Consider the following 13,140-nt stretch of genomic DNA (forward strand, 5'->3'; position numbering starts at 1 on the left):
CATATTAGTTCTGATACCACATAAAGTCAACTTCGCCTGTATCCATTGCGAACATAATTTATTATGAGTCTTAAAAAATAAAATCATAAAATCATTGTTGAGCCACAACATTGTCAACATACCATAGTTTGACTTGTACTGCGCTGCGCTGATTTCTAAAGACTGCTGTACAGTAGCGTCTTGAGCTCAAACAACGCTAAGAGAGAGCTTACGAATGGTCCAGACCAACCTTACGAAAGTGTGACTTACAGAAGATATACTTAGCGTACGAACGTGTCGGGAATCCTGCCATAATGGTTAAGAGAGAGGTTAAGGAATAGGTTAAGAACTACTTAGCGATAAGAACGTTTTGGGGAACCGGGCCCAGTGTTTTATTCCTGTTCATGTAATTTTGTATTTGCCACTGTTACTCTGATGATGGTCAAAATAAGTCACGTAAATGAAAAAGATGAATGCATATTTCACTTATAAAGGTACAGCAACCAAAAAAAAAAAAAAAAAAAAAACATTTTAATTTCCAAGGGTCACAGAGAGGGTAGCAAATGATGTTTAAAAATAAATGACAATGTTTTTGGTGCAAGAACCCATGACAAGATGAAAAGGACTTCAAAACATTATGTATGATGTTGCTGATAACAACCAAACATCATAAATCAAGGTTATGGTAATCATTCCTGAATAAAAAGGCAACCCTCAAAAACACTGAAGAGTTTTCACAAACTATCAATTGTACTGAAATCAAAAAACATCCTTCACATAACCAGTGGTCCATATCTGTGCATGTGTTCTGTTGTCCTCCATCTGGCAAGGTGAGTGTTTTGTTTAAAAAATGTATTCCACACAGCTAATGATTGAAACACATTCAGGACCATCAGGCAGCTCTAATATTCCACATCTCCGTTACTGCCAGCCGGATCCAGACGTTGCATTTGTTCCAGCTGCCTTTGAATCTGAGAGATTGTTTGTCAGCTCTATAGCTTACGTCGGCCTGCTTTCTCTCTATATCCATCAAGCCATCTCCCTAGCAGTCTTGCATTCTTGCTCTCTCTCTCTCTCTCTCTCTCTCTCTCTCTCTCTCCCCTCTGCAATTAAGGCCCAGCCTGTCTGGGGGCTCCCACTGGACACAGTTAGCTTGAATGACAGGTAATGACACCCACTGAGAGATTGCAATTTCCCAGGGCACACCATCGTCCACAGTAGGATAGGTGCATCATTGCACTGCCAAGAGAGGATGTCTCTCTCTTTCTCTCTTTAAATCCCTATTCATCTCGACCGCCCCTTTCTCTATTGCAGTGAGCATCCATTGCCTGGGCTCTAAAGGATGACAAGTTGTGGTTTGATTAAAAAAAAATAAAAAAAATTCTGTCTGACAGCGTCAGGACCTGTCTAGTGATGTGATGAAAAGTTATAACACAGGCCAGGCAACAATCACACAGGTATATAGAGCCGTAGGGTCAATTCAGAGACTTAAAGCAGCCACTGTTGTTTGTGTATGGCATTATGAGTTGTAAACGCAAGCATTGCACTACACACTGTTCATTGTTAGTTCAATATGAGCCAAGTCTCCCAGTGAATAAAATCCAAGGCTACATGACATGTTTTCTGTTGCCAGGCAAGAAAAGTATGAAATAGAGATGTGAATTGTGAATGTAAAAATCAAGAATGATTGATTGATTGATTGATTATTGATTGAGTATTTTTATTGATTTAGTATCATTAGAGGTCGGTGAGATTTTAAAATGTTAAAAATATGTAAAAAAATATATATATATATTTTTTTTATATAAGTCTCCTCTATATGCTTTTCAAGACTGCATTTATTTAATCAAAAACATGGTAATATTGTGTAATAATAATACAATTTTAAATGACTGTTTTCAATTACAATATATTTTGAAATGTAATTTATTCCTGTGATGCAAAGCTGAATTTTACTGCAATCATTACTTTTTTTTAATTTTTTGGAAACAACGATACTTTTTATATGATTCTTTAATGAATAGAAAATTCTAAAGAACAATATTTCTTTGAAATAGAATCCTTTTGAAACATTATAAATGCCTTTATCATTCACTTTTGATTCATTTAGTATTCTCATGCTGAATAAAAGTATCCAATTGACCCCAAATTTTGCATTTCAAAATAAAAAAAGCACTTTCATCTGATCCACCACAGTACTGCCACAGTATCAAAGCCAACCTGTCAAATCCAGGAAAATAAAATGTTGTGTCAGAAAAAGGAAATGTAAAACATTAGAAACTGAGGTGTTGAAGTGCAGTTGTCATATACAGCCCAGATTTTTCATTTTATGTTGTATTCCTTGAGCTTGCAGCAGATGAAAACATATGACAAGAGCGAATCTGCAGTCTGACCTGAAGCTAAAGCACAGAAATGTTGTCAGGTTAGCAGTGTATCCCCATATCCCACAGCTTCTCTCCCCAGCAAAGAGCCTCTAGAGACAGGGTTTACATGCCAAGGAGAATGAGACATGTTTGCTTCAAGTTTAACCTGTGCCAACAGCCCCCAGAAGTGTTTTAATTGAAAATGTACTGCCGGGTATTTCAAAAATTCTAGTCTAACAGCTAGTAATAACTATATGACAATTTGAAGGTTTCACAGCATGTAGCTATTAGTTTTTTTTCTTTTCTTTTCTTTATATATATTGCTTCACATCACTCATGCATTCATTATGACTTTAATAAAATTTACATTAAAAATGAATGACACAGTACAAAATAAGATTATCCATACCTCCTTTAAATTCAGAGTCAGCTCTCATAATTAGGTTTCAGCAACTCATGCTATAATTAAAAACATTCTTTTGACTGTTTGTGATATTATCTAACTAATATTAACTTTAAAAATCTGATTTTAAACATAATTTAATTGTCACCACTAATGATTTTATGCATGATAATTGGACGAGACAATGTATTATAAAAACTGGTACTCGATCCAGTAAATTGTGTAAGCTTATATCCAAAGGGCACAGAAACTAATATAACTGCAGTACATCGCATCTAAATGAACACTGCTCATTTTGTTTGTCCAGATCTATTAAGATAATCATGAAAGACGTGGATAAAACATCTCCTCCATTAAGAGAATCTATTCATTGTCTGAATTTCTAATGTTTTTTTGTTTTTGTTTTTTACTTTTTTTTCTTTTTCTTTTTGGGGCTTGGTGGTGCAATTGTCTGGATAATGTAAAAAAAAAAAAAAGAAAAAAAAAAGACAAATAAATAAATAAAAGACAGATATTCTTGAAAAACAAATGTTAGCATAAATAGCATATTATGCCAAAATATGAGATTATTATTTCAGGAGAAAACAAAACATAAACATGAACATGGGACAAGTCATTTTGAAATGTCACATACTGCATTTTCTTTAATGAAAGAGCAAAACATTTGTTTGGGTCAGACAGAAGCATCCTGACTCTACTTTAAAGTAGTTTTTTGAAAGATTCTCCTTTGTATTATTTCAGAGATGCTTATTTCTTATTAAAACATATATATTTAATACTGATAAACAGATGGAGACGGAGGGAGCCAAATGGTCTTGTTGGATGGCAGAAGTTGGCAGGGAGGGGTTGTCGGTTGCTTATGTCCCTGTCTGGCTCCGAGTGGGTAAATGTCACTGAAACTCTGACTCATTATATGCATGACCCTAAATTATCTGCTGCATTTCTGCATTTATGAAACTAAGTCACGTTGAAACTGACTCATTATATGCATTTATGAAACTAAGTCAGGGCTGAGGTTCATTTCACAAACACTAGCAGAAACTTGAGCTTGTTCGAATATGTGATCCGAAGAATGTTGACTGTGTGACTTGCACTTGGGGGTGGGGAAAAAAAAGAGATTTTCCAATGCATTGTGATGAACATTTCCGAATCGATTCTGAGCTTGGTATTTTTCCCCCCGCATATGGCATGTGTACGCACTACAGACAATTGCAGTAGGGTTCATTGAACAGAATTTGCATTGTGAGACATGCCGTTATTTCAACGTATTACTTTAGATATGCTTTAATTTATGCAGTTTGGAATGCAGTACTATTAGATGCACGAAATTCGTGCACTGACAGACTTTCACATGCACTTTGAGTTTGTTTGTCCTGAAGCTTGCGGCTGCGGTTAAATGCACTTGCATTTTTGAATACTTTTTTAATTTACTTTTTTATTATACTTTTTGACAAAAAATGTATGTAAACTCAATCAGTTACGTGTTCTGAGCAGGACAAAAAATCTGATATATTGAAATAAATCTATGCATTATTGTGAATACAGCCTGTTAACTGTCTTTGATTTCATTAGTAATAATCAAACAGCAATAATGCTGAAAAAAACTAAACTAAACTTTTGGATACTTAAACACTTACTTTAAATAAGTAATTGTTTTAAAAAGTAGCCTGCTTATAGAATAAAAAAAGAAGTACATTTTGCACAAAATAAATTTTATATAAAACGTATATGAAAATGTAGCCATGTCCAGCAAAATTGAAAATTGAGTATGTGACACATCATGATATTGAGTTGATAATGATAATCGTAACTCAATTGAAACCAGTGAAGATTCACACCCCTATTTTTAAAATGGCAGTCCTGACATACAGAGATTCCAACTATTAACAAAAGCATAGAAACTGCACTTTTGGTTAAAATCCAGAGCTGTTAAGGTGTATTTACACAGCAGAAGAATTAATTAGGAAGAAATGTAGATCATGAAACTTTTGGAATCGAATTGTGATTACCAGAATTGGAATCTGATCGTGAAGAGAATAAAGATTCCCACCCATACTTGTACTAGCAATCATTTATCCAGACAACACACTCAGGCCTCCATCATTCTTGTAAAAGCCCCGGATACCAGTGCTTATAAAATTGTGCCCACATCTGTGGGTGCAGGTGTTCCTGTAGCTCAAATACTAGCATTTAGTGAAGGTCATGTGTTTAAATCTCATGGAACTGACAAGTGGCAAAATCAGGGATGTGCAATTTTTAAGTACTTGACATATGTGATGTATGGTTTGGCCTAGATACAACTATCTGAATATCTGGAATATGAAATCAAAATCAAAAAGCAAAAAAAAGTCTACTGAGAAAAATGCATTTGAAGTTGTCCAAAGGAATTCTTAGCAATGCATATTACTAATCAAAAAATAAGTTACAAAATATCTTCATGGAACATGATCTTTACAAAATATCCTAATGATTTTTTGCATAAAAGAAAAATCTATAATTTTGCCCCATACAATGTTTTTTTGGCTATTGCTAAAAATATACCCCAGTGACTTAAGGTCCAGGGTCACATATATGTTGTATACATCAGTATTTGATATTCAAATGCATGTCAATAAATGCAAATTTAAAGAAAAAAAAGTATGTTTAAATGCTACAAGTTAACGTAGTCATCATAACATAGTGATTCATTATTATTTAAATAAAATTAATCATTTGAGATTTGCTTAAGACTATATTTACAATAAAAAACCTGCATTTAATAATGACTTAAATATTAATGATAAAAACCATATATATATATATATATATATATATATATATATATATATATATATATATATATATATATATATATATATATATATATATATATATATGCAGTGCTTCAAGTAGCACGAGTTATGTAATCAGATTACTTTTTTTTAAGTAACTAGTAAAGTGACGCATTACTTTTAAATTTACAAGAATATATCTGAGTTACTTTCTCAAAAAAAGTAATGCCAGTTACTTTTTTTTCCCATTATTTTACTGACAAGTTTTCTGTCCCCATATTGAGAGAAATCTGAAGTACAGAGGCATTGTGTGCGCTATGTTTACATGATGTAGTTCTAGTGAATGTGAATGTGCATTTATTCATCCCCCTTGCTCAAAAAAAAAAAAAAATAATAAATAAATTTTTTTTTTTGTATTTATCAAAATTAATTAAAACAGTGAAATGCAAACTCATATTATGACACAATAACACAAATGTATCTAACCCCATTTTATTAACTAATGTCTTTGCTGCTGACCTTTGGTGATCCAGTTCAAACATACTAATAAGCAAAAATGACTTTAGATAAACTAACAATTGTGCTTCATTGTTTTTTGTTTTTTTATTTCTGAAGAGTGTTGCATCTTGTTCTCATGTGCTCTACTGTACAGACGTGAATTTTATTTTACTTTTCCTTCAGCCAGAGGTTTATTCATTACACTTTTTGGTGTGAAAGGGCTTTTACATTTGCTATAAATAGAACTTATATTAAAAACAATCAAGCCCTGCTCATAATTAAAAAGTAATGTGAAAGTAATGCAAAAGTAACATAACACATTACTTTTATAAAAAAGTAACTTAGTAAGTTACTTTTTTAGTGAGTAACACAATATTGTAATTCATTACTTTTAAAAGTAACTTCCCCCATACATATATATACACACACACACACACACCCAATTCCAAAAAAATTGGGACATTGTACAAATTGTGAGTAAAAAAGGAATAGAATAATTTTCAAACCTCATAAACTTATATTTTATTCACAATAGAGCATAGATAACATATCAAATGTGGAAAGTCAGACAATTTGAAATCTCATGCCGAATATTGGCTCATTTTGGATTTCATGAGAGCTAAACATTCCCAAAAAGTTGGGACAGGTCGCAAAAAGAGGCCAGAAAAGTTAAATGTACATTTAAGGAACAGCTGGAGGACCAATTTGCCACTTATTAGGTCAATTGGCAACATGATTGGGTATAAAAAGGGCCTCTCAGAGTGGCAGTGTCCCTCAGAAGTCAAGAGGATCACCAATTCCCCCAATGCTGCGGCGAAAAATAGTTGAGAAATATCAGAAAGGAGTTTCTCAGAGAAAAATTGCAAAGACTTTGAAGTTATCATTGTCTACAGTGCATAATATCATCCAAAGATTCAGAGAACCAGGAACAATCTCTGTGCGTAAGGATCAAGGTCGGAAAACCATCCTGGATGCCCATGATCTTTGGGCCTTTAGACGGCACTGCATCACATACAGGAATGATACTGTAATGGAAATAATAACATGGGCTCAGGAATACTTCCAGTAAACATTGTCGGTGAATACAATCCACAATAAGCACGCAATCCAGCTTATCTGTTTTCTTCCATCCTTTTCAGGTATTTTCATAAGAATAAAGTATTTTTTAAAATCAAATGGTACTTGACATGCATTACTGGCCAGAATACCTCATTCTATGAAAAAAAGCCAAATCAGATAACAAAAACAAGTTATTTCAAACACACGACAAAATATGTTATGTTACTAAATGTGTAATATGTTACTATACTGCGGTTATGAGCATCCACAATTTTTATGAACTATCCTCTTACAATAATTAAGCAGCTAGGTGGGAACACCAGCACACATCCCAAGTTGGGAACATATATCAGAACACCATACCACACCCGTTGTGGTGCCACTTGGGCCTGATGCTTTCATTGTGCAAGCCAGACAATGACATTCGGGGTAAAACTTAACAAAAGGGGTACATGAATAAACATATACTAATGCCTAAATTAATACTTAAAGGGTTAGTTCACCCAAATATTAAAATTATGTCATTAATGAATCACCCTCATGCTGTTCCAAACCTGTGAGACCTCCGTTCATCTTCTGAACACAGTTTAAGATATTTTAGATTTAGTCCGAGAGCTCTCAGTACCTCCATTGAAGCTGTATGTACGGTATATTGTCCATGTCCAGAAAGGAGATAAAAACATCATCAAAGTAGTCCATGTGACATCAGAGGGTCAGTTAGAATTAGTTTAAGCATCGAAAATACATTTTGGTCCAAAAATAACAAAAATTACAACTTTATTCAGCATTGTCTTCTCTTCCGTGTCTGTTGTGAGCACGACTGCTGTGACTGTTGTCGTATGATGCTGCTGATGTGTTATCTTTGTTATTGAGCACGCCAGAAAACACGTCAGCAGCGTCATACATCAACAAAGAACTTTTAAAGAAGTCAGGAAGCGGAGGTACAGGATCATCATGGCCTGTGAACTCTACTGACACCCAGTAAACGTTCTGACCTTTCTTTTGGAGTCCTTCTACAAATACTCTTTAAGGGTTTTGAGTTTTTATTTATTTATTTAGCTGCATATACAGTGAGTCACAGTAGGGTAAAATTAAAGAGATAAACGCAAAACAGACAAGATCAGTCTTTAGTGTATTTAGTATTTTCTACGCTTGATGAGGAGGATCAACTAATCCTTCGCCACCCAAAAACGATGGACAATGCTGAAGACGGCAAAAGCTAAAATATATAATATTACATTATTTGAATTCATTTCAAAGTCAGAGTGTTTCTTATTTCTTCTTAAAAATGCTGTTTACCAATAATTGCTAAATAATGCATTAACTATCAAACGTACTAACATGTAGTTAAGGCTGCCGTTATTTATGTGTGAATCTGTATGACTCCAGTCGTTAAGGATAACTTTTCATTAGTTTAGAATTAGTTAACACCTTTAATAATCATTAGTATATGATGAACTAAGTATTATTTTAGGCATTAGTCATTATTATTCATGTACCCTTATTGTAAAGTGTTACGAAATTTGGACTAGAGGGGCAGCAATTTTAAATATCATCTCCTGCAGAGCAGTCAGCATCACGTCAATGTGCGGGGAAAGAAAAGACGTTAATGCCGCCCGCGCTATTTACACAACCTTCAGCAGAGACGCTTCGCAACGGAGAGGTAAAAACAGAAACCACATGTTTTAATTAATTGTCAACTAAACGAGACAGCAATAAACAGGGTTTGCTGAGGAGGTGCTTTCATAGGTGCAGGAGGTGAGGAGATGAGGGAGAAGTGGAGCAGGAGACCAGCACCGGTTAATTACCCAGCCGTACCCGGGTAAGTTTGTTGGTAAGTTCAGCGCTTGAACGAGAAACAAGATGACAAAGGCAGGTTCAGGAGAGGCGGCGATTGCATTGGCTGCTTAATAATTGATCTACGAAAGCAAGAGCTTGTTTTATGGAGATGAGAGCACACTGCCTCATCTGATCCCCGAGCTGCTGGAATCAGAGGGATTGTTTTTGTAATATGCCACCGAATAATCAGATCAATGCTCTTTTACGGAGCACAAACATCTCACAACCGAGCCTTACCACAGTGAATTAACAGCTTCACACTTGTACACACAAAACATGCAAAACCACACACGTTCCCATTGCTAAATCAGCTGGAACTAAATTTACATTTTGCACTGCTCAGTATGGCGGCAGATAGATTAGACAAAATTCTCATTATCATTGAAAGTCCAGACCTACATTAAATGTTTTTTTTTTCTTTTTTCTTTTTTTTGCTCTGCCTCTCTTTCTGTCTCCTTTTTCTTTTTTTGGTTTGCCTTCCAAACCGTAATGAAGTCAGTTTAAACAGCTTTATTAATTTCTTTAATGAGGGGAAGGTCCTTTAATGCTTTTCTCCAGTGAGTCAGAGGCTGTGTGTTTACTAATAAACACAACTCACAAAAACAACATCTCTTTACAGAGTATCTGAGGTCTTTTTTTGCATTTAATTGTTCTTCAGCATTATGACTGACATCATTAGAGCTCTCTCTGGGAGTATGTAATTGAAAGTTACATTAATGCCAAGTCTGAACTGCTCTCATAAAAAAAAATTATCCAGTGTGATGTTTTGGACGTTAATGTCATTGGCAATACAACGTGGTGTTTCGAAATATTTTGGGAACAACGTAACTGCTTTGAAGAGCCAAAGACTATTGTGATTTTTAATTGCTAAATCTACTGCTTTCTGAACTAAATATTAAGTAATTTTATAATATCAATAAAGCTAATGCTGACATGAGTAACTTTTTCATTGGTAAAGGGATATTTCCAATACAAATAATTCTGTCATAATTTACTCAACCCCATGTTGTTCCAATCCTGGGACCAAAAAAACATTAGATCCAATTAGATATGAGATACCATTAGATTTTCTTTCTTAATTTCATTCTTTTAATTTTTATTTTTATTTTTACTTTAAAATACTTTCTAAATTCAATTTTACTGTTAAGAAACAATTACAGGGAGGTCTTAAAGAGTTTACCTGTTCAGAAGAATGTATTTTTATTATTATGGTTATTATTATTATTATTATTATTATTATTATTATTACTAATTATTATGTTATTAGAATAACAAAATGGCTTAAAAATGTACATGAATTTCAGACTGTCTTACTATTTGCTCCTCATTTGCATTCATGACAGCAGCCCTCGAATTGCATGAATTCCACAAGTTTATATAAAACCTGATGATCATGTGATCAAGCATGTTTTTAAACTGATCCAAAGAAGACCTTTTGGTTCAATGAAAGCACAAAACATCTGCCTATCTGTACATATAGTCACATGATAAATCACTAATGTGCTTATTCAATCAATTAAAATCCTGAAAACTTCCTAAAAAGTCTTTAACCTAACGTAATTTTCAAATCTGGAAAACATCCTAATTTATTTATTTTTATTCTTCTTTCTAGATTGTGTGTGTTGCCTGAAATCTGTGTACTATTCAGACGTTTTAATGAAATCAATTAATCTAATGTAAAACCTAAACAAACCTAAAACAATTTAATGTGGCCCAGATTTCGGACCTGTAAGCCAACTGCAGGATGATTTATCTGAAATGTGAACTATATTTATATAAAGAGTGATCTCTATGAGTCAGACATAGTCTGTTTCACTGCAGCTTCCTCCACAGTGTTACAACACAGCAACACAGCAAACTATTATATTTTCTACTAGCCTTTTTTCAACAACATCAACATAAAACAAGCAGCCTTCACATGCTCATTCTTCTTTTCCAGTGTGTTAATACTGGGAGTTACAGTCTGCCTTAAGGCAGCAATTCTGGAGTAAATCCCCATCACTTTAATTAACAGTAATTACAAATTACACCATTCAGCGTAAGGAATAACAAACAATACAGGCCTTTGATAGTGATGTGCTCTAGAGTTTGAAATCGGCAGACACTGAGACTGCTCTCCTTACAGTTACAAATTACCTGCTCTTATCATCTGATCGTGGTTGTATCTCTCTATTAGTTATTGGATCTAAGTGCTGTGTTAGACACTATTGACCACAACATTCTTTTACATAGACAAGAACACTTTATTGGCATTAATGGAAATGCATTAGCGTGGTTTAAATAGTACTTATATGATCACCATCAATTCGTAGCAGTGAATGAAGAGGTATCATATCGATCACAAGTGCAGTATGGAGTCCCTCAAGGCTCAGTACTAGGGCCGTTACTCTTCACACTTCAAATGTTACTCTAGAGCGATATCATCAGGAAACACGGTTAGCTTTCACTGTTATGCTGATGATACTCAGCTCTATATTTCTTAGTGGCCCAGCGGAACATGCCAATTTGAACAACTAATGGAATGCATAGTCGATATAAAAAACTGAATGAAGAGTAATTTCTTACTGCTAAATTCTGAAAAAACAGAGGTGTTAATTATAGGACCTAAAAATTCTGCATGTAATAACCTTGAACACTGTCTAAGACTTGATGGCTGCTCTGCCAATTCTTGTCATCCGTTAGGAACCTAGGTGTGCTATTTGAGAGCAATCTTTCCTTAGAAAGCCATGTTTCTAGCATTTGTAAAACTTAATTTTTCCATCTAAAAATATATATCTTAATTACGGCCTATGCTCTCAATGTCAAATGTAGAAATGTTAAATGTTAAATGTTAATGTAAAATGTGTTTATGACCTCAAGGTTAGACTATTGTCATGCTTTATTGGGTGGTTGTTCTGCACAGTTGCTAAACAAACTCCAGGTAGTCCAAAATGCAGCTGCTAGAGTTCTTACTAGAACGAGGAAGTATAACCATATCAGCCTGGTCCTGTCAACACTGCACTGGCTCACTATTAAACATTGTATAGATTTTTAAATCTTGTTTATCACTTATAAAGCCCTGAATGGTTTAGCACCTCAGTATTTGAACAAGCTCTTGTAACATTATAATCCTCCACGTCTGCTGCGTTCTCAAAACTCATGCAATTCAATTATAACTAGAATATCAAAATCAACTGTGGGTGGCAGATCCTTTTCCTTTTTAGCGCCAAAACTCTGGAATAACCTACCAAACATTGTTCGGGAGGCAGACACAATCTAGCAGTTTAAATCTAGATTAAAGGCCTATCTCTTTAACCTGGCTTACACAAAACACATTAATACGCTTCTAATATCCAGATCCGTTAGGATTTTTAGGCTGCATTAATTAGGTAAACCGGAACTGGGAACACTTCCCATAACACCCGATGTACTTGCTTCATCATTAGAAGAATGGCATCTACGCTAATATTAATCTGTTTCTCTCTTATTCCGAGGTCACCGTAGTCACCAGTTCCAGTCTGTATCCAGATCAGAGGGTCACTGCAGTCACCCGGATCCAGTCATCGTAGGAGTTTTCTGGTCAGAGGAGAACTGGCCCCCCAACTGAGCCTCGTTTCTCCCAAGTTTTTTTCTCCATTCTGTCACCGATGGAGTTTTGGTTCCTTGCCGCTGTTGCCTCTGGCTTGCTTAGTTGGGGTCACTTCATTTAAAGCTATATTGTTGACTTGATTTCAAATAAATGCACAGATACTATTTAAACTGAACTGAGATGATGACATCACTGAATTCAATGATGAACTGCCTTTAACTTTCATTTTGCATTATTGACACACTGTTTTCCTAATTAATGTTGTTCAGTTGCTTTGACACAATATTTTTGTTTAAAGCGCTATATAAATAAAGATGACTTGACTTGACTTGACTTGACATTACTCACCTAATCTGAATGAGAGTGGGCCACTGGTGGCGTTTCTCACCCACATGGCTAAAAAGAGCAGAGGCGCCCAGGCTCCGAGCATCTTCTTTGACTCCTCATGGGTCCAGCCCTGGGGGTCCCCCTTCACACAGCCACCTGCCACACCAAACACGACAGCAACACTTCAGAAGAATATAAAACACGCTTTTCAATCAAAGGAATTATGCGCATATGGCACAAGCCATGTTGGTGCCAAATTTTTCTTATTTTCACTGTGATAAACACTGTTATACTAGTTTTGTTGTTAAGAACTCTATAATTGGGAGTTTCCTT

The 13,140-nt window shown here is 34.8% G+C and overlaps 1 protein-coding gene across 1 annotated transcript in view; it reads right to left on the bottom strand.

The window, feature by feature from the left end:
- LOC128029228 (glutamate receptor ionotropic, kainate 4) overlaps window positions 1-13,140 on the bottom strand; it is a 307,696-nt gene that overhangs the window by 164,691 nt on the left and 129,865 nt on the right. The window contains exon 3 of the mRNA XM_052616871.1: window positions 12,829-12,963. Coding sequence (XP_052472831.1) covers window positions 12,829-12,910 — 82 coding nt within the window. The 5' untranslated portion in view covers window positions 12,911-12,963. The remainder of the gene's footprint in view (window positions 1-12,828; window positions 12,964-13,140) is intronic.

Source organism: Carassius gibelio, chromosome A15 (assembly GCF_023724105.1).
Source record: "Carassius gibelio isolate Cgi1373 ecotype wild population from Czech Republic chromosome A15, carGib1.2-hapl.c, whole genome shotgun sequence".
Taxonomy (NCBI): Eukaryota; Metazoa; Chordata; class Actinopteri; order Cypriniformes; family Cyprinidae; genus Carassius; species Carassius gibelio.